This window comes from Pholis gunnellus, assembly GCF_910591455.1.
Source record: "Pholis gunnellus genome assembly, chromosome: 12".
In the NCBI taxonomy this organism is placed as follows: domain Eukaryota; kingdom Metazoa; phylum Chordata; class Actinopteri; order Perciformes; family Pholidae; genus Pholis; species Pholis gunnellus.
In genome coordinates, this window is record NC_136539.1 from 17,094,168 (window position 1) to 17,118,900 (window position 24,733).

At 40.7% G+C, this 24,733-nt stretch overlaps 3 protein-coding genes across 3 annotated transcripts in view; 2 read left to right on the forward strand and 1 right to left on the reverse strand.

The window, feature by feature from the left end:
* LOC306704201 (ephrin type-A receptor 6-like) overlaps positions 1 to 13,011 on the forward strand; it is a gene marked incomplete at both ends in the record, with an annotated part of 137,708 nt that extends 124,697 nt beyond the window's left edge. Inside the window, 8 exons of the mRNA XM_079170453.1 lie at positions 492 to 617; positions 1,124 to 1,309; positions 5,867 to 5,928; positions 6,464 to 6,673; positions 8,741 to 8,890; positions 11,864 to 12,057; positions 12,401 to 12,550; positions 12,897 to 13,011. Coding sequence (XP_079026579.1) covers positions 492 to 617; positions 1,124 to 1,309; positions 5,867 to 5,928; positions 6,464 to 6,673; positions 8,741 to 8,890; positions 11,864 to 12,057; positions 12,401 to 12,550; positions 12,897 to 13,011 — 1,193 coding nt within the window. The remainder of the gene's footprint in view (positions 1 to 491; positions 618 to 1,123; positions 1,310 to 5,866; positions 5,929 to 6,463; positions 6,674 to 8,740; positions 8,891 to 11,863; positions 12,058 to 12,400; positions 12,551 to 12,896) is intronic.
* Positions 13,012 to 16,169: 3,158 nt separating this feature from the next.
* LOC306703741 (ADP-ribosylation factor-like protein 6) lies at positions 16,170 to 18,982 on the forward strand (the record flags this gene model as incomplete). Its single annotated transcript, XM_079169803.1, has 9 exons — positions 16,170 to 16,292; positions 16,470 to 16,520; positions 16,646 to 16,707; positions 16,860 to 16,928; positions 17,023 to 17,117; positions 17,604 to 17,733; positions 18,268 to 18,323; positions 18,467 to 18,479; positions 18,949 to 18,982. The coding sequence occupies 9 exons, from the start codon at positions 16,170 to 16,172 to the stop codon at positions 18,980 to 18,982; spliced, it is 633 nt and encodes a 210-aa protein (XP_079025929.1).
* Positions 18,983 to 19,837: 855 nt separating this feature from the next.
* On the reverse strand, positions 19,838 to 23,875 carry LOC306704059 (F-box only protein 47-like; the record flags this gene model as incomplete). Its single annotated transcript, XM_079170270.1, has 10 exons — positions 19,838 to 19,938; positions 20,712 to 20,871; positions 21,405 to 21,547; positions 21,650 to 21,799; positions 21,966 to 22,139; positions 22,284 to 22,392; positions 22,616 to 22,690; positions 22,940 to 23,016; positions 23,223 to 23,384; positions 23,680 to 23,875. 10 exons carry the CDS (start codon positions 23,873 to 23,875, stop codon positions 19,838 to 19,840), a joined length of 1,347 nt encoding a protein of 448 aa, XP_079026396.1.
* Positions 23,876 to 24,733: the final 858 nt, after the last annotated feature.

A 24,733-nucleotide genomic window follows, 5' to 3' on the forward strand; every position in this document is an offset into this window, starting at 1 on the left:
TTTTAGTCGATGCTACGGTGTTACAACTTATTCAGGTGTGTCCTGTGCAGTCAGCGTATTTTAGCTGGTAGTATTTTTGTTATTTTGACAATAAATATACTAAAAATCAGCCTCACATTCATTGGTTTTCCTATTTGTGTGTTTATTCTCCACCGAAACCAAAATATGTCAATATATTTTGTATTTATTTTTCACATGTCTCCTGGTTACAGGAGATGTACCCGCATGCCCGTGTTGACTGTTGAGTGTGTTTGTAGCCACAGCAGCAGCTGTTGTAGTAGAAATAGTAATAATGGCGGTAAAAGCAGTAGCAGTACTGTAGCTGTTATTGGCAGTAGCCAATTTTTTCGTACATTCTTCAATTTGAATTCAAATCAATGTGAGTTTTAAGGAATGGTCATCTAAGTTTAGCAAATTTGACCTTCCAGCCTGGTCACGGTATTAAAAACACACGCACTCTAACTCATTGTATCTTTCTCTCCGTCCCACAGTCCCTTTCCCGGGAATAAAGACCTATGTGGACCCTGATACATATGAAGACCCGACGCAGGCTGTCCACGAGTTCACCAAGGAGATCGACCCCTCCAGGATCCGCATCGAGAGGGTGATCGGAGCAGGTATACACACACACACACACACACACACACAGTTATACACTAGTCTCTTTACCGTTCGCCACGTGGATGGAAGAGGATCGTTTCATGTTGGTTTGAATAACAATAGATTTAAATATGGCAAAGGAGATGATCTATTTTCATTCCACACGTATACATATTATGAACCTTTTCTTCTCCATTGTACACACTGAAGATGATGACTTTTTTTCCACTTCCCAGTGTCTCAGTGTCATTTCTCTCCGCAGACTGTAGGAATATTAAAGCTTAACAGGTTTAGAGAACAAAAGAAAATATAACAATAGATTCAAGGCTTTTTTTAGAAGGTGAAAGAGAGAATTTCATGAAGTTAAAGTAATCAGAGAAGAGGCAATAATGCTGGAATTTAGATGGGAACTGCAACAGTGCCCTCAGGTGGCAGACCGTGCAGCCTCTAATATGTGATGGTGATAAGATGTGTTGGTGTGTGTGTGTGTGTGTGTGTGTGTGTGTTTGTGTGTGTGCTTCAGGTGAGTTTGGCGAGGTGTGCAGCGGCCGCCTGAGAACACCGGGGAAGAAGGAGATCGCCGTGGCAATAAAGACACTGAAGGGCGGATATGTAGAGCGTCAGAGGCGGGACTTCCTGCGCGAGGCGTCAATCATGGGCCAGTTTGACCACCCCAACATCATCAGGCTGGAGGGCGTGGTCACCAAAAGTAAGTAGGGTTACCGGAGATGTCATTTAACTAAGTTCAGATACATTTGGCACCCTCATATGGGTCAGACTCTATTTTAAAACGTTCATGTGTGTTCTAAAGATAGATATGTTCAGTCGCAATGTGGTTCTAAACATGAGAAAGAACCACCAGTACCGCACGGAGACAAAGTTAGGAACAATTTGTCATTTAAATATTTGCACTTTCCATAAAAACAACTCCCTCCAGTTTTGTTGTCTGGGGGCGACCCAGATGCTGCACTCGCATTAAGCGCTTCGCTTTGAAAGCAAAATAAAATGTAACAAGAGCATTTGAAATTGCCATCTCTTTATCCATCACAGTGTTAACCACAGTCTGATGGACAAATTCAGGGCTTTGGATGTCCGAATGGTAAATTGCAGTAAAACATTTTTTTAAGGTTGCATTTTTTTTTGGTATAGAATAACAAAGTCACAACCTGATTTTCTTGGTATTTACAAGATAAGTGAGCTGTTGTGTTGTTTATTCGCACAGTTTTGTTTGGTGTTTACGCCTTGTGTGGAGTATGCATTATCTTCTACACATACTCATAGCGCTTGTGCGCGTGTGCGTTTAAAAGTGTGTGTTGTTAACGAGCTCTTTTTTACGGGGCTCACCCTGCACAACATATGGTTGTTTTTACAGAGGTTGTATAAACTGAGACATTGCTGTGAATATAAATGTGCCCCTCCCCTGAATGTAGATAGAGGACACATCTCAGCTTCACCCTGCTGACAAGGATTCAGCTGATAAGGGTCTTGAAAGAGCTGCTGATTACTGATGTTTTGCATGGATAGATTTAACTGTAGTTTTTATAGTTGATCATCACCGAAGCTGTTAAGCGAAAAAAGAAATCCTCCCACACAACACTGAGATGATTTCTCTGGTTAGACATCTGATGATAAAAGAATAAAACCATTTTGAGTCACTGTGGTCGGGAAGGATTTTTCATCACATCAGAGGTCAGAGGTCAACAGCTCCGACAGGCTGCACAGAATAGACTTTCGAAGGTTTTTTATTTCTGAATAGCAGCATTTTCACAGCTGTAGATATCAAATCACAGTCAAATGTCGTATCTGGCCTCACTTCTCTTCATATTATTATAATGTTTTTGCTTTTTAATAACAACACCTTAAACTCTTAATTTCTCTCTTATGTTTTCCCCTGAGAGGCTTTAAAGTAAAAGACAGTCCACTCTCAGTTTTACCCATGTAGAACACTTCTTACAAGTAATATCAATTTTAACTTAAACTTAAAACTTAAAAAATAAATAAAGCCCTGGACCTTCAGCTGTGATCATTCTTGTCAAGCTTCCTATGAGTTTGTTCTAATTACACTTAAATCTGACTTGAGATTAACATGTTAGTGAACTGAAATGACTTAACAGTGGCAGAAAATACAGCGCCACTGTATTGTTGTTTAGGAAAAATCCTATTTTATTGTACTAATATTTGAATATGTATATACGTATGTAACATCACATGAAAAGTAAAAAGCATGAAACATATTCAGGAAAATGGTTGAATCTTACATAAGAAGAAATAACCAATTAAACGGATTGTAAGTCGTCTGCGAGAGGAATTTATCAGAGCAAACCATTTCCAATGGTGCATGCACACACACACACGCGCTCGCACAAGACAATACATCTAATCATGCAATCAAAAGCCATTTGTGCTTGTCAGTGGGGGTATCATATATAGAGACACATAATTCTTATCCCTTTTCTGTCTGCCTGCCTCTCTCTTTGTCTTTCACTCACTTTCTCCATCTTTCACTCCCTACATCTGTGTTGTTCTTCAGAGACTAATTACGGAGTGTATTGTGCTGTGACTGACTGCTATACCTGCTCCGAAATAACAGGTGACACATTTGACTCTGGCAAACAGGTGCATTTGTTTTTGTTCAGGCGCTGCGCTGCATAAGTACATATTGTTTCCGGGCCTTGCTAATTAGCTCAGAAAAAGCCAAGCTTGATCAAATCATTTCCTTCCTGTCCCTCCTGGGTTGGTGTTGGGGGGAAAGTATCTGCAAATTTACGGGTACGATGATAAAATCTTAGCCGATTTAAAAAAAAAAAAAAAAAAAGCAACATCATGTGCCTATTTGGTCTGAAGTAAGTCTTCTCATCCATCCATCCATATACCCACCGTGCCTTCTTTCCTCTGGTGACAGCAGTGTGGGGTTAGATCAGCATTCCCTTGTTGATGTTGATGCTTGATTCAGCTTTGATTGTTTTGAATGTAAAACAAATTCAAGCTGTTTAAAAGTGAATGTAACAGTCAATATCTCTGTTTTCCCAAAGTTGTAAGCCACAAAAACTTTTTCATCAGTTTTGTTCCTTACCTGCAAGAGATTAGAACTCACAATTTTAAATTGTAATATACACGTTCAATGACAACGATAACACAAACTATGATGTTTCTTCTACCCTGATCAAGTAGTTTTGTTGCCTTTAATCTAACCAACCGTTCACAACCTTAACCTCCTTGCGTTGCACGTTTCTGCAACCGTGATACGAGGCTGCTAAGAAACGCATTCCTGAAACGTATTTTTGCTTCACAAATGTCCACACTGAATATATCGGTGGTTTTGCAGAAACGTACGAGGCCAACATTTCTTCTGGGGACTGGGTTGTTTGCCAAACCACCTTCCTCAACGCCTCCCTCTATTTTTAATTAAAACATACTGTGTTATTGAAGCATAAATCTGACTTTGTGCGGTATGTTGTCTGCTTTCGAGTGCAGGCAGAATGGTCTCAGTGCTGCCAGCAGTCTCGCCTGCTGTCTCCTCCAATGAGATGTTGAGTCCCCTAACTATATCAGTCCCAGCTAATTAAAGTGAGGGTTGAACAGATTGGTCGATCTTGCTGTCAATTAATACATCGAGTAAATTAACTGTCATGCTGGCTTGTAACCCCTCCTAATGTGTTATAATGCCGATCCATTCAACATGTGCGCATCAAAGTTTGGGTGCGTCCCATTCTTCCTAATTGTTCGGTTTCACCTAAAAAATGAGAACTTTCAGAATTTTGCTTCAATGCATTTTGTAACATCATACATCTTGAATGCAACTATTCACATCAAATCAATCTTAATGTTCAAACGGTCCTGGTTATTCCGGAAGAGAAAATGGGGAATGCATCTATATTTGAAGCTAGTATGAGATGTTGAGGAGCTGATGAATGGGGGGAGTACAGCACAATAACCTTTTTGGCCACTCTCTAACACCGCCAACTGTGGTTGTTATTGCCTGTCTGTCACAGCAATTATCAGACATGGATTTGAGGCGGTGACAGATGTCATTTACACCAGTTGTAACATGTCACAAGCTGTGTAATATCCTTTGGAATTCGTGAAACTACAGTGACACTGCTATATGCTCTTTATGAAACAGGAAATACTCTGTATCCTACAAAGCCATTCACATGTATTAAAGTAATCCTTTTACAAATCTTTGTATGGACACTATAGATGTGAGTGATACCATCCACCGTGTGATTTTTCACATTCCTACGTGAGGAAAAAAGCTGAGTTGAATCTGGAGTGTGGTATCAAGGTGTTACTTCACTACAGTAACACTTTTATTTCTCTTTAGAGCAGCTCGGAATGTTTTACAGCTCACCAGCGGCACACAGGCCTGGACAACTGCCTCCCAGCTGTAAACCAGTCAATCTGTAACACCGTAGGGATACTCTGTGGGGAAACAATAACATTCGGAAGGAAAGACTGTGCTTGCACCTGTTTCTAAACTAGTGTCTCATGTCATGCATGAACTGAATACTGAACAGATCCCGTTCAAAGGGTTGGAAGAGTTTTATGAATTGAGCGTCTTGACTCAATGCATCAATCGACTACTGATGGCCTGTGTGTTTCCCCAACCCTCTCTTTGTCTCAGACTGGTAGTTACACACACACACACACACACACACAGTGTGATTTTGTCAGACAGTGTTTACCAGAGCCCAATGCGTCACCTACAAACGTTATCTTGTGCTTCATCGGGGGATCATTTGGGACCAGTGTCCCTTGACTAATAGTTTGACGACCGTCATTCAATAATGTATCATGCTGACCACTCTCCTTGTTGTCATGTGATATCTGTATGCACAAGTTTAGATGCGTACATAATAGATGATAATAGATGCAAATTTGAAAATTGTGTGTGTGGGGGGGGGGGGGGGGGGGGGGGCAACAATGTGTCACTTTGTTGAAAATCACATCAGATTTATTCAGCATCATGAACAGCTGATATGATGGATACAATTACAATTAATTTGCATTTTTAATGGTGAAATAAAATAGAGCCTAAAAGCATCTTTGATCAAAGAATATTAATCTTTAAAAACCTGTAAGAAAATCTAATCACAGACACACAGCCAATGGAAGTGGTTAAGGTGTCATTACATCCTTCTGCTATGTTTCTTCTGTCTTGTCTTTCGCCCTCCGCTATACACTCTCCTTAGTAAAATAAATCCATAATGGCAAATAAAGAATCGTTGTAGAAATAAGCAAGTTTGTTGTGTTTGTGTGTTTGCAGGCAGGCCTGTGATGATTGTGGTGGAGTACATGGAAAACGGATCGCTGGACTCGTTTCTGAGGGTGAGTGTTGAGAGTCATGTTTATGTCTGCTTTCAGCCTCAGGAGGTGTTTTCTGTGGGAAAAATACACAGGACAAAAAAAAAGCTGATATAAGCATAGCTTGAAAAAAAAAGACGAAGCCGTTATATCTTCTAAAGGCCTTTGTCTCAGTCTGTTAACGCGAAACTACCTTATGTGTCTTTGTTGCTGGCGGGATAGCAAGATTACCCTTCTTAGGTTAAGGATATTGCTCACAGCTGTGGACCGAGCAGAGTAGAATATCTTTGAGAATTGTAAGAAAAACAGGCAGTTTCATTCTGTCTCTCAAGAAGCTGGAATTGTCCTGCCAATAAAGTGCCCCCATAATTCTGAAGAAACCATTTGTTCTCCTTTACAAAATCACTGAAGTATTTCAACATAGAATATTCTGTTGCTCCATACGTACCATTAGGTGTTTGTCAGCGTCGCACACTCCTTTTCTTTCTCATTGTCTGTGCTGTCTCAATTCTTTTTAGATGGCTACTCATTGTTCTCTGTGTTCTGCTCTCCCTGCCAGCAACACGACGGTCACTTCACTGTCATCCAGCTGGTTGGCATGCTGCGTGGCATCGCCTCGGGCATGAAGTATCTGTCAGACATGGGCTACGTTCACCGAGACCTGGCCGCTCGAAACATCCTGGTCAACAGCAACCTGGTGTGTAAAGTGTCCGACTTCGGCCTGTCCCGAGTCCTGGAGGACGACCCGGAGGCTGCTTACACCACAACGGTACACACCTGACACAACCCTCTAAAACCAAGCAGCTGATACTAATTTATTGCAGGTTTTAACAAAGCTGAGGTAATCCTGTTCCAAGGAATATACCCTATAGTACAGGCTCCGAACTGGGATTACATTGATTCAATAATTTGGTGTAATTTGAGTGACATTTTGAGGCAGATGTGGTGGACATAATATCATTCGCTACTAATACCTTAATACCTTACCTAAATGGGAAGCCATCAACCTGGGTGGGTGGAGACATTTACTTGTTGTTACATAGCTTTGATTTGTATTACCCTAAGAAGGATGCAGTTCTATGGGACAATTTAGTGTTACAGGTAATGAAATGGTCAGATATTACGTAGGATTTTACACCAGCAGTTCACACAATTTCTCTGCTTAGTCCAATTTCAAACAAGTCCAATTTCTCTGCTTAGAGCTTATCTGAAACACTTCATTGGGGATTCAGGGGGGGGTGGAAGGCAGGCATGTTGCTGAACCCAAATACAATATTTGGAGAAATGTGTTTAGTATTTGAATTCAAAAGCCTACGATGAAAATATAGCTGTAGTCTACCAAAGATAACTGTTGTCCTCCTTTTCTCAGCAGCAAGTTTTGAATGTTTTAGCGCTGCAAATATAGAAATATAGTGACACAGATAGAAGTACAAATAGACACAGCACGAAAAACATCTGTTAGAAATTCATTCAATTGAAAAAGCAACCCTGTCTCCTTCAAAATCACATTTCCATACAACTAAACTCTCAATTTCATTTTGAGGGAAACGTGTTTTTTCCTGGATTACGGTCACAGTTTTAAACGTTTGAAACGAGTGGTTAACGTTGGAAATTGAAACAAAAAATAACGAAACTATTTTGTGAAGTTTAGATAATTAAACAGCTTTGTTCATTTTAGTCAAATAAAACATCATGGTTTGGCTTAAAATTACTTAGAAATTGAAACAAAACACAAGAAAAAAGTTCTCTCTTATGTTCAGGCAACATAACTACTTGGTTCACACAGGACACGGACTGCAGGCTCCTGGGTGAAAGCCACGACCTCCTCCCACTGAGGACTTTAACACAACAGTAATAACAAGGATTCAACCTATTCTCAGTTCAGTCATATTCACTGACAGGTGGCTGACTTCTCCTGGTCTGGACCTGTTTTTCTTTTAGGGAACCTCATTAAAAGAAGAGTTGCAAATCTTGAACTATGAAAGTCACAAGAGTGGAGACCAAACAAACAGCAAATAAAATGTCAGAGATATACTGAGAGTTTACTAGACACTCCCGACCAGCTGTTCTGTGGCTGAATCTCCCTGCATCACACAAATCAGTTACCTGCTGTTGTCGTATCTTATCGCTGTTATTCTCTAACGAATGTTCCGCCTTTCCTCCAAATAGAAGTCTTGTTAGTGTAGAAAGTTATTTGGAATTGTAAATGTCCTAATTAAAGATTGAGTTTACAGACTGATGCCACTGTTTCTATGTAAGCTTGAGACATCAGCAAACTGATAGTCTGATGCTCTGCACTCTTACTTTTCTGCCTTCTCCCCTGGGGCCAGCCAAAGATGGAGTTGCCTTAGATAGCGAAAAGCTAAACTTCAAAAACTGAAATGACGCTGCTCTGTAAATCTGTCTGAGCCCTGAGTGACCTCCATTTCCTGGTTTGTATTGAGGTTATTGTGGGACGGAAATGCTGTGTTTACGGTTCCAAGTTTAGCTTTCTGCTCCACAACACTGTGGTTGAAATCCACAGAAGGGGAGGGTGAGGTGAGGTGAAGTGAGAGGAGAGGAGGGAATGTGGAGAGAGGAGAGGAGACAGGTGAGGTGAGGTGAGATGAGGTGGATTCTGGCATTTATAAACACAGAAGTATTGATGACGTTTCAGGATTCGGAATAGGAGAGCACTTAGAGCAGCAGAATTTATGTAATATTCTAAGTGTGTTTTAAAAAGGCTCTGCACGCTTTAACAGCTAATTTCTTCAGTCACAACTCTGCTGGAAAGTGATGTTTGCAGGGTTGAGGCTAGTGAGACTTTGAATGATTTACTTTATTTGTGTGTGAACAGGGCGGTAAGATCCCCATCCGATGGACTGCTCCTGAGGCCATCTCATACAGGAAGTTCTCCTCGGCCAGCGACGGCTGGAGTTACGGCATCGTCATGTGGGAAGTGATGTCATATGGGGAGCGGCCATACTGGGAAATGTCCAACCAGGATGTGAGTAGTGCAGTCATAACAACGGTCGTTTACGTGTGTTTGTGTCACATGGGGAATCTGGAAAATGTTCTTAATTGTTACAAATAGAATGATAAAGTACCAATTGCATGAACAACTACTAAAGCCTACTGTATATGAAACATGTCAAACAAATGTCAGTCAGTTAATTTAAATTAATAAGCAATGAGTTATAATAGTTATCCTGTTTATCCTGTTGGTGACAGGATGCTACAATCAGGGTCGTAAACAGGTTCTTAGAAATGCTGAGGTCATTATGAGCCATGTTTACCTACCTAACGTTTAGCTGAATCAAAGCCTAAATAACTGTTTGAGGTTCATATTTTGGGTACAAGGTCCCTGATGAACAAATTTGATGAAGATCTAAATTTCAAAGATCCCAAATTCTGACATAAAAAAATATTTTACCGCTGGCTTTTTCGTTTTTTTACGTATATAGAAGAAGCCATTTTTTTTTATAATATCAGAAATCAGCCCCTATAAGTGTGTAATACGTGTGTATTTGTACAATGTTAACTCCTAGAAATCTTTCTAAAGACCTCAAAGTGAAGTGACCTTGGTGTCGTCAATGGTCGTTAGTTACTGTCTTGGCTACAATTGAGCCAATTGACATAGCTGCTAACTCACAGAGTGCACTTTGAACATGCTGGTGTTTTACCTAAACAGTGAACTATTCCTTGAAGTGAATTTCTCTGAGGCATCTCAGTGATCATTCCTCCAGATGGAAGAGCCTTGTTCATGTTGTTTCCACAAATATTCTCCTCACAAGCCTGGCTCTCTAACCTCTCGCACTACAGCGTACCTCAATATTGACTCCTCAATTTAAGCCCTGCTCCACTGAGTAAATTCTGAGTTTATTTTCCATTATATCTGTTAAAATTGCTGCCCTTTAACCTGCTCCCTGACTGTTTTCTAACATGAAAAGCCTACCTCTGAGAGAGAGAGAGAGAGAGAGAGAGAGAGAGAGAGAGAGAGAGAGAGAGAGAGAGAGAGAGAGGAGGGGAGGAACAGATATGCTGGTGAGATTCACCAAAAGGATGAAAAAGATGAGTGAGAGGGAAAGGAAAAGAGCATTGAAGGTCAGAGGTTCAGAGGACTTCGGGCCGATCGAGGGGGAGTTTAAAGCTGTGGTTTCAGTGTGGCTGAGCAACCCGCTGATCCCTGGGCTGTGGTCAGGGATTGGAGGGGCCACGGCGGAAGCAGATCCATCCCTCTCTCCGCTGAGTGTGAAAGCTCCACCGTAATCCCTTCAACCCCTTACACACAGACTCGTACACATCTATGCACACACACACACACATTCACTAAGGTCCCAGGGTTTGGGGAGGATTTTTGCTGTTTGGGAATTGCTTAGAAGTGCTTTCCAAAGCAAAAGGCCAGCCAAGCCGCAAAACCAGCCAAACGCTATCTCTTCCTGGTCAGCCACTTACCACTGCGCCCTACAAGGATACATGGATCTCTACTTTCTCGTAGACTCACAGATATGACGTGGAGATCTATGGAGGCAACAGTAACACACGCTATCGGATCAGATAAAGAAGGGATTTACTCTTGAATGCGATATATGTTGGAAGAGATTGTAAGTAAAGATTAGGTGTGGGCACAAGGATAAAAGTCCAAGTTCAAACTTATTTGTTTGGAAATCAAACATCCAAGGAGGAGGAGGTTATGGGAAATAATATAAGCTTATACGAATCATTAACTACGAAGATGCTTGCTGTTCTGCCTCTTTGCTGCAGGCTTACAAATGGACAGGCAGAGCACATTTTTTATTTTACAAAAACAATGTATTAAATGACTGTACTGTAATGTGAAAGGCGTCGCTGAACAAACTGAGAATTAGTTTTGCTGTCTCTTGTGAAAAAGCTCTGAAAAGGCACCGCTCAGCACCAAACAGCAGATGGACAGAGTTAGTGACTAGATGGTGATCATAGTGGAGCATTCAGCAGCAAAAGAGTCAAATATATCCCTCAGGAATTGGTGGAGATCAAAGCAGAGCTAAAAAAATATTAATATGAGACCAACATTCATCAGTTGGCCACAAATATGACTTCAAATGAAATGCTAAAGTTACTCCGTAACTGCCGGATGTGTAAATAAGCAATTGTTTACACTAACGCCGTATCAACTCAAAGGTGATGATATGTCGATAGTGTTTGTTTCTGCTGCCTTCAAGTGGCCAAAAAAGCTATTGCAGGCTTAAGTATTCCCAAAATGCTCTTGTCGTTCTTATGTTATTAGCCATGCTAGCATCATGGCTCTAAGGTTAGCAAATGTCAGTTGGTCCACCTCTTTGGTCGAGACTAAACTCAACAACTATCAGATAGATTGCCATAACAATACATTACAAACACACATGGCCCCCAGAGGATGAATCCTACTGGCTTTGTTGATTCATATGTTAGCATTGTCATTTATATTGCATTTGTACAGCCTCACCCAGCCTGGATGTAGACTCTTTGTTACACTACACTGTTAAATCTGCACATAGCCAATGGGAAACCAATGTGTGAAAGGGGAAGAAATGGCCCACACAAATAGAATCTCCTCAGTAGATGAATGTGAAATAAAGGCATACATTAGACATTTTAATTTTGTGAAACACTGTGTTCAAGTTCACCATTTACAATATCCTGATGCTTTGTGTAAAGCTTTTATCGAAAGATATTTAAAGAAGAACTTTCTGATCATTTGAGTAGGTTGACTTCGTAGCTTTGTAAATGAAACCCTATATCCTTAGAAATCTATACAGTGCAGAACAATGCTACGTATAGTTCAGTAGGTTTATTGTCTTTGTCTGGTCTGCTACAGTCTGCGAGATCAAATAAAAATCACAATTTCAAGTCTGAAACTTTCCAACCGAATAGATCAATTTTCAAGTTAATTAAATTCGAACACAGCAGCCTTCTTCCACATTTAGACTTGGTCCTTCATCACATTCGACTGTCTCTCCAGGTGATTCTCTCGATTGAAGAGGGCTACCGGCTGCCTGCACCAATGGGCTGCCCTGTGGCCCTGCACCAACTGATGCTGCACTGCTGGCAGAAGGAGAGGAGTCATCGGCCCAAATTCACCGATGTCGTTTCCTTCTTGGATAAACTGATCCGTAACCCCAGCAGCCTGCTGCCGCTGGTAGAGGATATTCAGAGGTACAGTATTGAAGACTTCCTCGAAGTGCTTTAAGTGTAACTGCACTGTAAGTTCATTTGAGCAGAGGTGACAGGGGACCACATTTTTCAAGCATCTGAATTTGAGTTGCAATAAAGAGTGAGCTATGACAGGACATCTCTTCTAAATCCAGAGGCAAAGATAGGGTGACATTGCTGCTAAAAGTCCATAAAAGTTCATAACATGCTCTTACTCCTACGCCTTAAAATAAAACCAAGTGTGTGTCATTCTGAGAACTGTAAACCAGTCAGGTCAGTTGTTCACCTCTGAGATGCTTTAGAAATACTGGCAGGATCTGACATTATCCTTCTCTTTTTTTATCAGTCTTCCAGAATCTCCAGGGGAGGATATGGACTACCCAATGTTCATCTCCATTGGCGACTGGCTGGACGCCATTAAGATGAGTCAGTACAAGAGCAATTTCATGGCAGCTGGCTACAACACATTGGATTCTGTTGCGAGGATGAGTATTGAGTGAGTAGCAGAGCTCAAATATAACTATTATTAAATTGCCTGAAACCAAATAGGACTATCTTTGTAGTAGAAGTGGGGATTATTCAAAGGGACCAATTTTAGTCCTGAAGTTCAGTTTACTTTTTACGAGGAGTACTATTCAAACCGTGAATGCATTTTGTGGTTCTATGAGGGAGCTTTTAAAAATAACCAAGCAACAAGCACACTTGTCAGTGTCAACACTGCCTGCGCGACTCAGAGGGCCGCCCTGAAAAAAACTGCAGTGAATGAAGTCAACGAAAAGTCCTCACAAGTGAGACTCAAAGCGTCCCGTGTGTGTGTTTTTGTGCTTTTCCTCTCGGCCTAGAGATGTGAGGCGTATAGGGGTGGAGCTGATCGGCCACCAGAGGCGGATCTCCAGCAGCATACAGACCCTCCGCCTTCAGCTACTGCACGAACAGGAGAAGGGTTTCCATGTATGAGGACAGCCTGTAACACAACCTGGGATGGACAGACAGATGGACCAGAGGGAAGTGAAGTCTAGACCCTTGGACAGACAGTCTACAGCCTGTGCCTGAGTCTAAACCCCTCATAAAGGAGGTCACCGGACAGACTACCACAGCAGACTGCCCCCTGGTCTCCCTCACATCCAGTAGTAACAGACGTTTTCCTACTATACACCCATTACCCAGTATACCTGGCTCTGCCAGACTATTGCAGCCTGATAGACTTTAAAGACTGGCCCAGGCCCTCTCTTAGGGGAATGTAATGCCTTGTTGCAGCAGCAGTAATTTTTGTGTGGAGCAACAATATCTAGATGTAGATTTGCAAACTTAATCTACTGAATCTTTTGACTCTTTTTTTTTTCTTCTTGTTGTTATTCTTTCCTTGCTCCGAGTTATTGTGCTCATTTAGCTGCTATTGGGTGTGCAATCGAAATGTATTTGGAAAAAGTATCCTCAATATCTTTTATTTTGGAGTTTGATAATTTATATCACGATGGTATGATTTGCATTGCTTTAGTTTAACCTCTCTCCAGAGAATCTGGTATGCTAATACTTGAAGAAAGAAGTGAGAAGCAAGCGACGGGAGATTTCTTGAATGTTTAAAAGTGTATAGACAATTAATCAATAATTATTATCATAACCTAATATCTATATATGTGCAGTCCTGTATGTGAAAGCCCTAGTAAATCTGGATCTTATTAAAGATGTTTTATTTATGTAAGATTTTTATCCAAATCAGCAATACAGTGTTATGCAGTCACCTCAGTATCTCAGAGAGAAATGAAGAATTGTGCAATGAGAGAACTCTTGTTGACATGTAAACATGAGTCTAACACCACACCATCCACCTGTTTTTATTGTTTACATGCTAAACTTGCGGAACTGGATCCGTTGCCTTCAGATGAAAAACCATACAAGTCCATTCCGACGATTTTTAGCAACCAGCGTGCTACACAGCTGTGTGAAAAGCCTCATTTTGGATTGCGTTATACATTGCCTGAAAGTACACAATCTCCACCGTCTTAACATATGAATGTTCACAGAGCTTAGATAGGAGATGTTTGAAATCGTCTGGAGACGTAACAATGGACTTATATGGTTCTTCAGAACGAACCGAAATGCTTTCATATACATTCATGTTTCTTTTTGCCTGCACGCACACACACACACACACACACTAATGCAGTGCACCTCTGGGACAAAGTTGGTCCAAGATGTCAGAGCAGAATAATTTGTTGTAGGTGCAAAGCTACTGGATGGATTTTACAAAGTTATTCTACTCCAGTCTGTTCTTACGTTGTTGTAAAGGTTGTGGCATTTGTGTCAGTATGGCATACCAGTGTACATAGACGTAGTCTGAAATGAAAACTGTTGGATCTGCAGTAGCTGATGTCAAGTTGTGAGGTGTTTGCCATTAAAATCAACATGTTTCTTCATTCGCTTAGTCAGTGGTGAATAGGCAGTGCTGCAGAATATAATTAGTTAGTCGAGCTGGGAATAGCAGAAGTAGCTAACCGGTGAGAAAAAGGTATTAGACAGCAGAGACAGAAAGTGACTTTTATGACGGCAGAGAGAGAATGAACACAAACAGCAGCATCATAACTCATCATGTGTCATTCTAACGTCAACAGTAACAAACACACACACGCACACACACACACACACAAACACACGCACACGCAGAATGCCTTACAGTCTGTTAACCATGCAAGACAGGAACACTTTAGAGTGGTTCATACGTTTCAGTGCCGTTACAGGACCTAGCCATTAGTTTGAGTTGTATTCCATATTCAAGAGAGCGACCGCCCTTCTACAGCCGTGGATTTCCTTGCAAACCGGGGCTTGATGATTAATGCCGAAAGGCAAACTGGATCCAGAGATCTGTGCCTTTTCGGTCACAGCGTAGTTGTGCATCCCGGCCTGCAGGAATAGGAAAGGTGCCCGCACACATCCAAACACACACACACACAGATTTGCACACACACACGCTCACGTTCACCACCCCTCTACAGAATAAGGAGAATATCAGATGCTGTTTGTTTAGCATGTTCTACTGCTGAGCAATGTTAGAACGTTCTTTTGTACAAAGTACAAGTATACTTATAATTCTTGTATTTTATTTTTTTATAATTTCCAAAGAGATGTTGTAGATCTTGCACACTGTAAGAGGCAGTTACAGCGGATATTTATTTGCAAATAAAGATGAACAGTTCTGGAGGTTGACTGCTCATTTCATTTTGTTGCCATTTTGAAATGAAAAATAAAAACAGCATTGATTCAATAGAAGAAATGCTATCCTATGTCTTTCAGGTTGTGAAATGAAAAGGTAAAACGAAGGAGAAACCTCTATTTATACAGCTTTTAATGTAACCTATTGTTAAATATATCAGTCTTGCACCACCTCTTTAACCTGGTTGCTTCCATGAAGTCGTACACAGAACTGAAAACCAAAAGATGGAGCTGTTGGACCACTGACCAGATACAGACATGACATGTGAGAAGCCCAAATTTAATTCCTGCAATCATTATGGAAATGTGAAAGATAAATAATATTCAGATTGGATATAATATTTTTTCTGTTGAGAGTTTGCCTTATCCCGTCTTCAAAAAACCCATAATGCTTTACTATGTCCTCATACATATAGTTTATAGTGACCACATTTAAAGATATTTACGACCTCCTCCCTTACTGTGACATTGTGGTCTGTTATTTCTCATTCACTGTAGATTTACATCAACACTTTATCACAGATTGCTCTAATTAGTGTAAAGCAAACAGACTGACACAACAGATAGTGGCTCCAATTAAGATAATATAAGGTTAGGTGTAAGACTAGCAAATCAAATGCATAAGATAGAAAGCCCCATCCTCCATGACCAGGTCACCGGGTGGTTCAAAGAGCTTAATTCTCCTTAATAGGATTACCTGTCCCAAGCTGGGATGCCCAGGCGGCATCTCAGCTTGGGACACTATTCACACACAAGTACTGGGAACACGCAGTCCACGGCTATGTTTATCAGCATTGTTTGCTTCCATGACAACTTTCAAATTCAGTATATTTAATTGACAGTAGTCAGACTATCTATGGGGTGATGCGTTTAACATTTAAATGGTATAACATCGATCAAGTCTAATGGGGCTGCTGGATAAACTGTCGGGCTGGCTCGGCCTGAGGAAGAAAGAGGTCAACGTTTTGTGTTTGGGACTGGACAACAGCGGCAAAACTACCATCATCAACCAGCTCAAACCGCCGAATGTAAGTACATGAAACTGGGACTTATTATAAGAGGCGTTTGTGTACTGTAGTCTACCATCTTGTTATACAAAAAAAACTAAATCTTATACCATTATCATTCAGGATAAATACTGTGACAAGGCCTGTCAAAATCCTCCTTTATTTAACTGCAATCATTCACTGATTGCTTGTTTTCAGCATTCGAATCATTTAGGCCCATTGTCACCCGAGTGGAAACATGTTAGTCAGGTAAAGCCCATATCATACTTTCCTTATACTATTCCCTTGTTGACATACTTTTGCCGTTACTTGTCTGTTTTTGTGTGTTTGTGTGCGCGCGTGTGTGTGTATTCTCTGTGTGCGGGTGAATGCAGACACAGGCACAAGAAATAGTCCCAACAATTGGCTTCAACATTGAAAAGTTCAAGAGTTCAAGGTAGAACTTTACAGACAATTATGCATATTTATTAGTGACTAATTAACAGGCATGGAATAAAAAAATGGCTAAAACACCATTAAGTAACATTCTAAGCTCTCTCTTTCTCTCTCTCTCTTTCTCTCTCTCCCTCTCTCTCCCTCTCTCTGCAGCCTGTCTTTTACAGTCTTTGATATGTCTGGGCAGAGCAGATACAGAAACCTATGGGAGCATTACTACAAGTATGAGACACACAACGTGCCCGTCACTCATCAAATATTAAAACTCATTACCGTCCCAAGACTCAATTCTAACTTCTTGTTCTTCTGTCCTCAGAGAAAGTCATGCCATCATATTTGTCATTGACAGCGGTGACAAACTGAGAATGGTTGTTGCCAAAGAGGAACTCGATACTCTTTTCAACCACGAAGGTACGCATGATTGACATATACTATATTTCTGCTATATTAGGCCTTTTGTAAACTATGCTATCGGGCATAGTTCAGGGTTCATATTGTGAAATCTGTGAAATATTAGAAACAATGCAGTTTTAGCAGTTTATTGCCATTAGTATTACTACTAACTGTGTCCTGGGATCAGTTGTTAGTGTCCGCATAGTCAGTCCAGTGAAAGACTGAATACATTTATTTCACTGTCCAACATAAGTTCAAGTAAAAACTATGGAGAAGTCGTTGAAGTCACTGGCTGTCACTTTTGGTTGAATGAAAACCTGCTAGTTTTAGTCTTCCATCATGGCACATGGTCTAATGTGGTACAACTTTTGAGATATAAAGATATAAAATGTGTCTATCACACTTTAAATGATCTGTTGGTACTCGTTAATTCATTATTGTATAGATCAAAATATGATTTTTGTCCGATAATTCACCGGCCTTCATGTCTGATTTATAATCCAGATATCCGCAGCAGAAAGCTGCCTGTATTGTTCTTTGCTAACAAGATGGATCTGCGGGATGCCGTGTCTTCTGTCAAGGTCTCCCAGATGTTGTCTTTAGAGAACATCAAAGACAAACCCTGGCACATCTGGTAAAATATCTGTCCTTTTCTCCCCATCAAACAGGCAGCACACTGTCAGTCCAAACCAACACTTAGTTTATTCTCACTTAAGGTCCTCTGGTCACACATACAGTCCTACAACGAACACAGGAATCATGCTAGTGCTAGGTAGTTTTGAGGGAAGTGCACTTGGATTAAATATGAACTGAGTCAAGCCCCGTCCCTTCCCTAGCCACAACATGTTGTGCTTCTAGAGTTGCAGCTTAAAGCCTTAAACAGAGACAATAAAGTGACCATGCATATTTACTCACTCCTTCCTGGGCCTGTTCCCAATATCTGCTTGTTTGTCCTTTTCCATGGCTCGGGTTAAACATTATTAGGAGGCACCGCCTGGTTAGTTTGTATGCATGTGTTTACCGTCCTGTTTACTCATTAGACAGATGGAAGGCAGATGGATTAAGAGCAGGACAGCTTTAAACAGCCAGGATCCGAGAAAAGTCATAAGAAAGTGAACGCGTGCCAGAAGGAGATTAACTTCTCGACATCTCCTTGTGTTTTTTTCAGTGCCAGCAATGCTATCAAAGGAGAGGGCCTACAGGAAGGGCTGGACTGGCTACAAGGTAAAGTCTGTTCAGTAACTTCAATTAAACTGTCATACTTGGCCAGAAGAAATTAGAGGATATGTTAAATTGTGCTAAGATGTTAATGTCATCGTGTCAAGTGCTGTCTGTATTAAGACATATCTTTTTTTTCATACCCATAGAACAAATTGCACAGTAAGTATCATCATGTGAAGTCATTGTGGTGGTAGATTGTATCTCAGCATCTCTCTGGATGGGATTTAAGTCATGGTATAGGCCAAATGAGCATTACCCCAACAACAGGTGTTGCTGACTGTAAATAACACTAAAGAGAAAAATCATGTACTATTGAAATGAAATGAATCCCATCCAATCGTATGGTCTGCGAAACGTTGTTATTTTTGATCCCCCCTTGTCCAATTTGAACGTATGTACATTTCCTGATCTGAGCCATCAAACACTCTCCGAACCTGTCGTATTTTAGCAAAAAAAAAATGCTACAAATAAGATCAGATTTGGTTTTGAAATCTTGAAAAGTAAATCTTCGTATCAATTCCATGGTTTTCAGTTTGCATCCAAACCCTCCAAAACCGTCACATACAAAGAAAGCACAACCAGATTTCATTTAAAAGAAATATCTATTTCTGTTTTTTTCTCCTGCCAGATCATATCAAAACAATGAGCATGTGAATGATTGAAATGCCTGTGACCGTTGACGCGATGTGGATGTGGAAACCGGATCTAATTTACCACTTGGAGTACTCATCACACTCGATGTTGTAGGCCTTAAACAACAATGTCAGATAGTCTGGTGCTTCCTGTGCACGCTACGACTTTGACACCGTGTTTTTATGAAACAACAGAATCGAATATTGTAATTAGTATAGGACTACTCTCTAGTGTGAATATTTAAAGCGCCCACAGATAGTAAGTTACCTATGTTATACATAAATATCCTTAATGTTGTTTCTGTATAAAGCAACATTCAAACATTTTATATTTCATTCCATGGTCCACTGAACTTTTGTTGTGCTGAATATTGTACTACCTGGAGGACAATAAAAGCGTGTTGCTGAGTTTGTGCTGTGTTTCATTCTTTGGAAGAAGGAAGCCAGAAAATACACAAAATAAAATAAAGACAAAATTATAATTGAAAATACCAATTTAATAAATTATGCAAAAAACAATGTAATCATTGTATCACAACTATATTTACAGAAAGGTGCAATGTCAATTATGAATAAATAAGAATAAATATTGCTGTTGATGAAAAAATACTAAATACAGTTTATAAACATTAACATGCAAGATGTTTAAGAAGAGCAAGATTTAAAAACTTTGAGAGAAATATAAAATGTGTATAAATAAACATGCTGTTTGCCCAAAGTAGTTAAACAGCTCTATTTTCAACCAACAGTTTTGTTTATAGTATATAATGAATTGCAAACCAAATTCATCCTCGTGTCCCTCCCTCTCTTTAGTTAACCCCTTCATTATTGACGTCTGTTTCTTCCCCAACTCTTCCTCCTCGTGTCACTTTATCTGCGGCGTTCCTATTTGAGGAACATGTGGAGGAACTTGGTGTGGAAGCGAGCACTGGAGTCCATGAGGAAACACAGGGTCTGGAAAGTCTCCCTGTCGTCAAGATGGTTTTCTGAAAACACATGAAGATGATTCATTACTTTTTATATTGCTTTTTAATGTGAACCAGAGCCACTGTGGAGGTATTCAAGATAGATCTAGGTGGTCCCAATATGATTAAAAAGAAACATTTCTACTACGTAAAGTTATGTTTGTCTTTTCTAGTTTTTTCTCAAATATCAGTTTAAAAGCCAATAAATGAACTCTTTGCTTGAGCCGTTCACCGCAAATAGACCCGTTGAAAATATGATGAGGACGTTCTCTTGGGTCGGAGTTGTTCTACAGTAGAGCTAGAAACAGGTTTGCCTTTTCCATATGTTCACATTAGCAATAAAAAAAGAAAAATGAGGAGTTGCTGTCTGAGCTGTCACGCACAGACACAGACACCCATCAACACAGACTTCAAAACAAGCCGCGCCACACTGCAGCTAATATCACTCTCCCAACCACCACTCGACCGTGCTCGCACATACACTGAATGCACTTAAATGCTATTACTCTAGATACAGAATACATACATAGATCATATATTTTATTTACGGCTGGACATCTCCACATCTGTAAATGTAACATAATGTTCTTGATAACAAATCAAATCTGCCTGCCCCTCATTGATTTTCCCATCATCTTTTTTTTCTACATACTTTTTATGATTGCAATATCACGGTATGGTAGTATGGTATTACATTTCTCGATGCAAGGAACCATTATTACTAGGAACCAAGAATCATTTTGAAAAAAAGATAAAAAATGTAATTTGCACACCAGGAAGCCGTTCCTCCTCACCTGTTACAGACAGCTGAAAAAACTCCCTGGTGACCTCTGAAAACGTGTTCTCCAGCTGCTGGATGAAGCAGAACCTTTGGGGAGCCGTGCTGAAGACCTTGCAGATCTGCTGCACCATCTTCACCGCCCACGTCATGTGATAGCCGTCTTTCTCACACACCTGAGGATGGAACAGGACGAAACAGAAAGCTGAACCTTTTCACAGCACAGATGATGTTAAATAAACTGTTATGGTGGCCCATTGAGGAGGTAACAGAATAACTAAATACATTTAGCACCATGGACCGCACGAGTGACTCTAATAGACCACAGATGACGGTGAGGTCACTGGAGACTGTTTTAATAGAAGAGAGATCTGTCTGACTAGTGCATTCTGGGTAAGGCTGCAGCCCCCTGACCCTGAAGAGGAATAAGCAGACGTGGCAAAATGAGTCACACCAGGGCAAAGCGATAGCTGATGAAGTTAAGATGACTCATTTTACTGTTTGCCTCAAGCTATTCCTGGATGCACACTTCTCCTGAATCTATGTTTAATCTGCTATTGATCAACTGTACAATGACTGTGTAGTCTTAACTGCATCGTATCATATCAGAGATAACTGATTAAAAGCCAATAATGGTCCAACATACCACGACTAACCAAAATGCAAGCTAATTTCCTCGAGCTGATGATGAAACAACTAGTATCCTCACCAGTATGATATACACAATCAGTCTGGAGATCTCAAGGAGTCGTCCGTTGACGGCCTTGCTGGCTAGGACGGTGTAGCAGAGACTGCTGCCACACAGCACCAACAGACGGGCCACATTCTCCACATGCCATGGCTGAGGGATGACTGGAGATTATAAGGAGGATATCTACGATCAGATGGGTCGGTAACCGTAATATGTGTTTATCTGTGACAAGAAAACATTAGAGGACCACTGAAGTACGATACCAATGAGCTCCTCCAAGATCGCCAGCAGGGAGTTGATGGTCTGGCATTTGGCTTCTAGTTTGCCGAAGAGCAGCAAGATGGCCCTGGCCAGGTCCCACAGAGCGCAGTGAGGCAGCCCCCTCTCCACCAGATCCTGCCACCCGAAGGTGCCTGCATGGAGGAGAGCACCTTAATAACCGTGTCATGCTACACAATAAAACTGTGGTGGAACAAAAGCAAGCCGAATAGGAGGCAAGCCACACTTTCCAACAGCTAAACTAAAATCAGCCCGATAAATGTGTTCTCGTGAAGTCAAATAAACACACACCACCCTCACCCTCTGGCATCAGAGGTCCGTAGAGGATGAACAGCAGGTGTGCCTGGCTGACCATGGGCCAAGGCTTCAGGAGTTGCATCAGCCAGAATTGGCACTCTGGCTGGCTCGGCCACGGGTCCAACAGAACCTTCCGGCAGAATAGACGGAGCTGCAGCTTCTGGTCCCACCTCACCCCTGAGGACAGACGGAGGAATAGAGGAACATGTTTTTTTTGGAATCATGTCTTTTAAGACTTTTAACGAGGCTCAAGAGGAAAAGGCCCAGAGTATAAAGAAATGATCCTCTCTGGTGGGACTGCTCTATTACACTTCTACACACCTGGTTTCCCCACGATGACGGCCTCTATCTTTTGCAGCAGATTTGTGAGGTCACTCAGGAAGTTGAACACTCTGTGGCACTCCAGCTCATCCCACCCTGCGATCAGTGTCTGTGAAGTATTCAACATAACACACCGTAACATTTTCAATAACAGAAAAGAGTCATATGTCCCTGCTTAATTGTTTCCAGGCACTGGGACGTGACACAAAGGTGAGACGTGATTCATAAGAAACCGAAGATTTCTCAACCATACATATATTCTGTGTTTCTACATTTCCTTTAATCACAACCAAGCTTCAGTTGAACTGTTTATCTTTATATGAGGCCCTCACCTGGAGGAAGACTCCGTAGCTGGAGAAGCCAATGCAGTCTGGTGCTAAACACTGCTCCATCAGGAAGCAGGGAATCTGAAACAGATCAGAGGGACGACTTTATTTATTTTTGCCTAATTAATAGCATAGGACATATTAGGGCTGAATAATATATCGTTTCAGCTACAACATTGCAATTTTAGCATGTGCAGCACTCCAAATGTAATGAGGTCAAATGACACTCTGTAAACCGTTTAGCTTTTCAGGACTAGTCTTAAATAAATCAAATAGTTCAGCCTGGTGTGACATCTTGCTGGCTCGTCCTCTCACCTCTCCTTTTCTTACCTGTGAAAACTTGCTAAAGATAAACTTTAACCTGTCCTTTGTTGGTTGCAACAGGGTACATCTCTTGAACAACAAACCTGAAACAATTAACACAAAGCACATTATCAAATTAAATAGATTTTGATCTTTCCTCTCCTATCACTTGACAGCGAAACTTGTCCATCGTATCGGTAATATGCCTGTCACAGATCAACAGGTTAATTAATGTCACCATACACTGTCTGGAGAGGAGCTATACAAAGTAAAGCATTCAGCTAAATATGCACATCAAACATCCACGTACCCAGGTCTCTGTAGTGTTCAATCGTGGATCTCTGTTCGATGCAGGTGGAGTGGTGAAAGCTTTGGATGATCGTTTTATTCTTCCAGGCCAGGGTGGAGATGTAGTCCAAAATGTATCTCGTGATTGCCTTGGACACCATGCTGAACACACTGATCTCCAGCACTGACAAACACACACACATTGTTTTTTATCTTTCAAGTTTCAAATATGTAGACTGAAAACACATGTTTTTTCTTCACTAACTTGTCCCAATGTGTCCTAAAAGTAGTGGTAGAATTGAAGAAATTGATTTTTGGTACTTGCATGCAAAAATTAGATAAAACATACAGGCGAAGTACAATTTTATGAATCATATTATTCATATTTACTGTAAGTATAAGCCTTACATGTAAATACATGAACGTTTCAAACAAACTCTGACAGACATGTAAGTTAAAATCATGTTAGTTCCACCTACCAGACAGTTTATCCAGGATCATGTCGAACACCTCTGACGGGAGACTGTGGAAGAAGCTGCCGCTAGTGGTGTCGACGGTACACTGGCTGCGGGTCACGATGGTTCTGGTCGGGAGTGGCCGACGACGAGGAGTCCTCTTGTGGGACTTATGTGTCAGCGTGTACTTCACCACATTTCTGGTGGCTTTCCTCACCATGACTTGCACCGCTGAATTGACTGTAATAAACAAGATAAAGCACATTTTACAAGAAACTTTCAAGCTAACCTAACGTTAGCTAAAAAAAAAAAAAGTCCCCTTTCACGCGAGCGGCTAATGCTAAGCCAGTATAGCTAACGGAGCGGCTAATGCTAAGTCAGCATTGCTAACTAACTTAGCTAGCTAAACTGATAAACTAAACTCCTGACAAACTAGATGAATATAGTAGCAGTTGCATTACCTTTAAGTTGACGTAGTCACTGACTAAAACATATAAATATTAGCGATACAAGCTACTAGTTAAATTAATATAGTATCTTACCAGTACTATTAACTTAGTGATGTTGATAGGCAGCAAATGTCTTCTGAGATCGTGGAGTAAACTGAGTGCTAACTAGCTGTCTTTGATGACACCGTGTTATTAGACAACGGCGCGAAACAAATTACTTTACTGTGATAGTAAATAGTACTGTGTACTGTGTAATACATAATACTGTGGCCCAGATCACATTAAGGCCTCTACTTAATAGATCAGTGTAACAATAGTAATGCTATATACAGTCATAATTAGGCAGCTCTGTGTAAGAAAATGGTATGAAAATATTGAATTAGTTAATTAATGTGTAACCACAGACTGTATGTAAGAAGTGTGTAACGACACATTGAGCCATCAGATAAACGGCATTCTCCCAAATATAATAGAATACCCCATAATATATATATAGATACGTATATTTTTCAATAAATTGGCTTTTAACTGAATTATTTTGTGCAGGTTGCATGTTTTTTCTCTCAAATATCAAATAGTAATCTAGCAGTAACAGATTGCTCCTGCACCATATTTATTTACTGCATAAC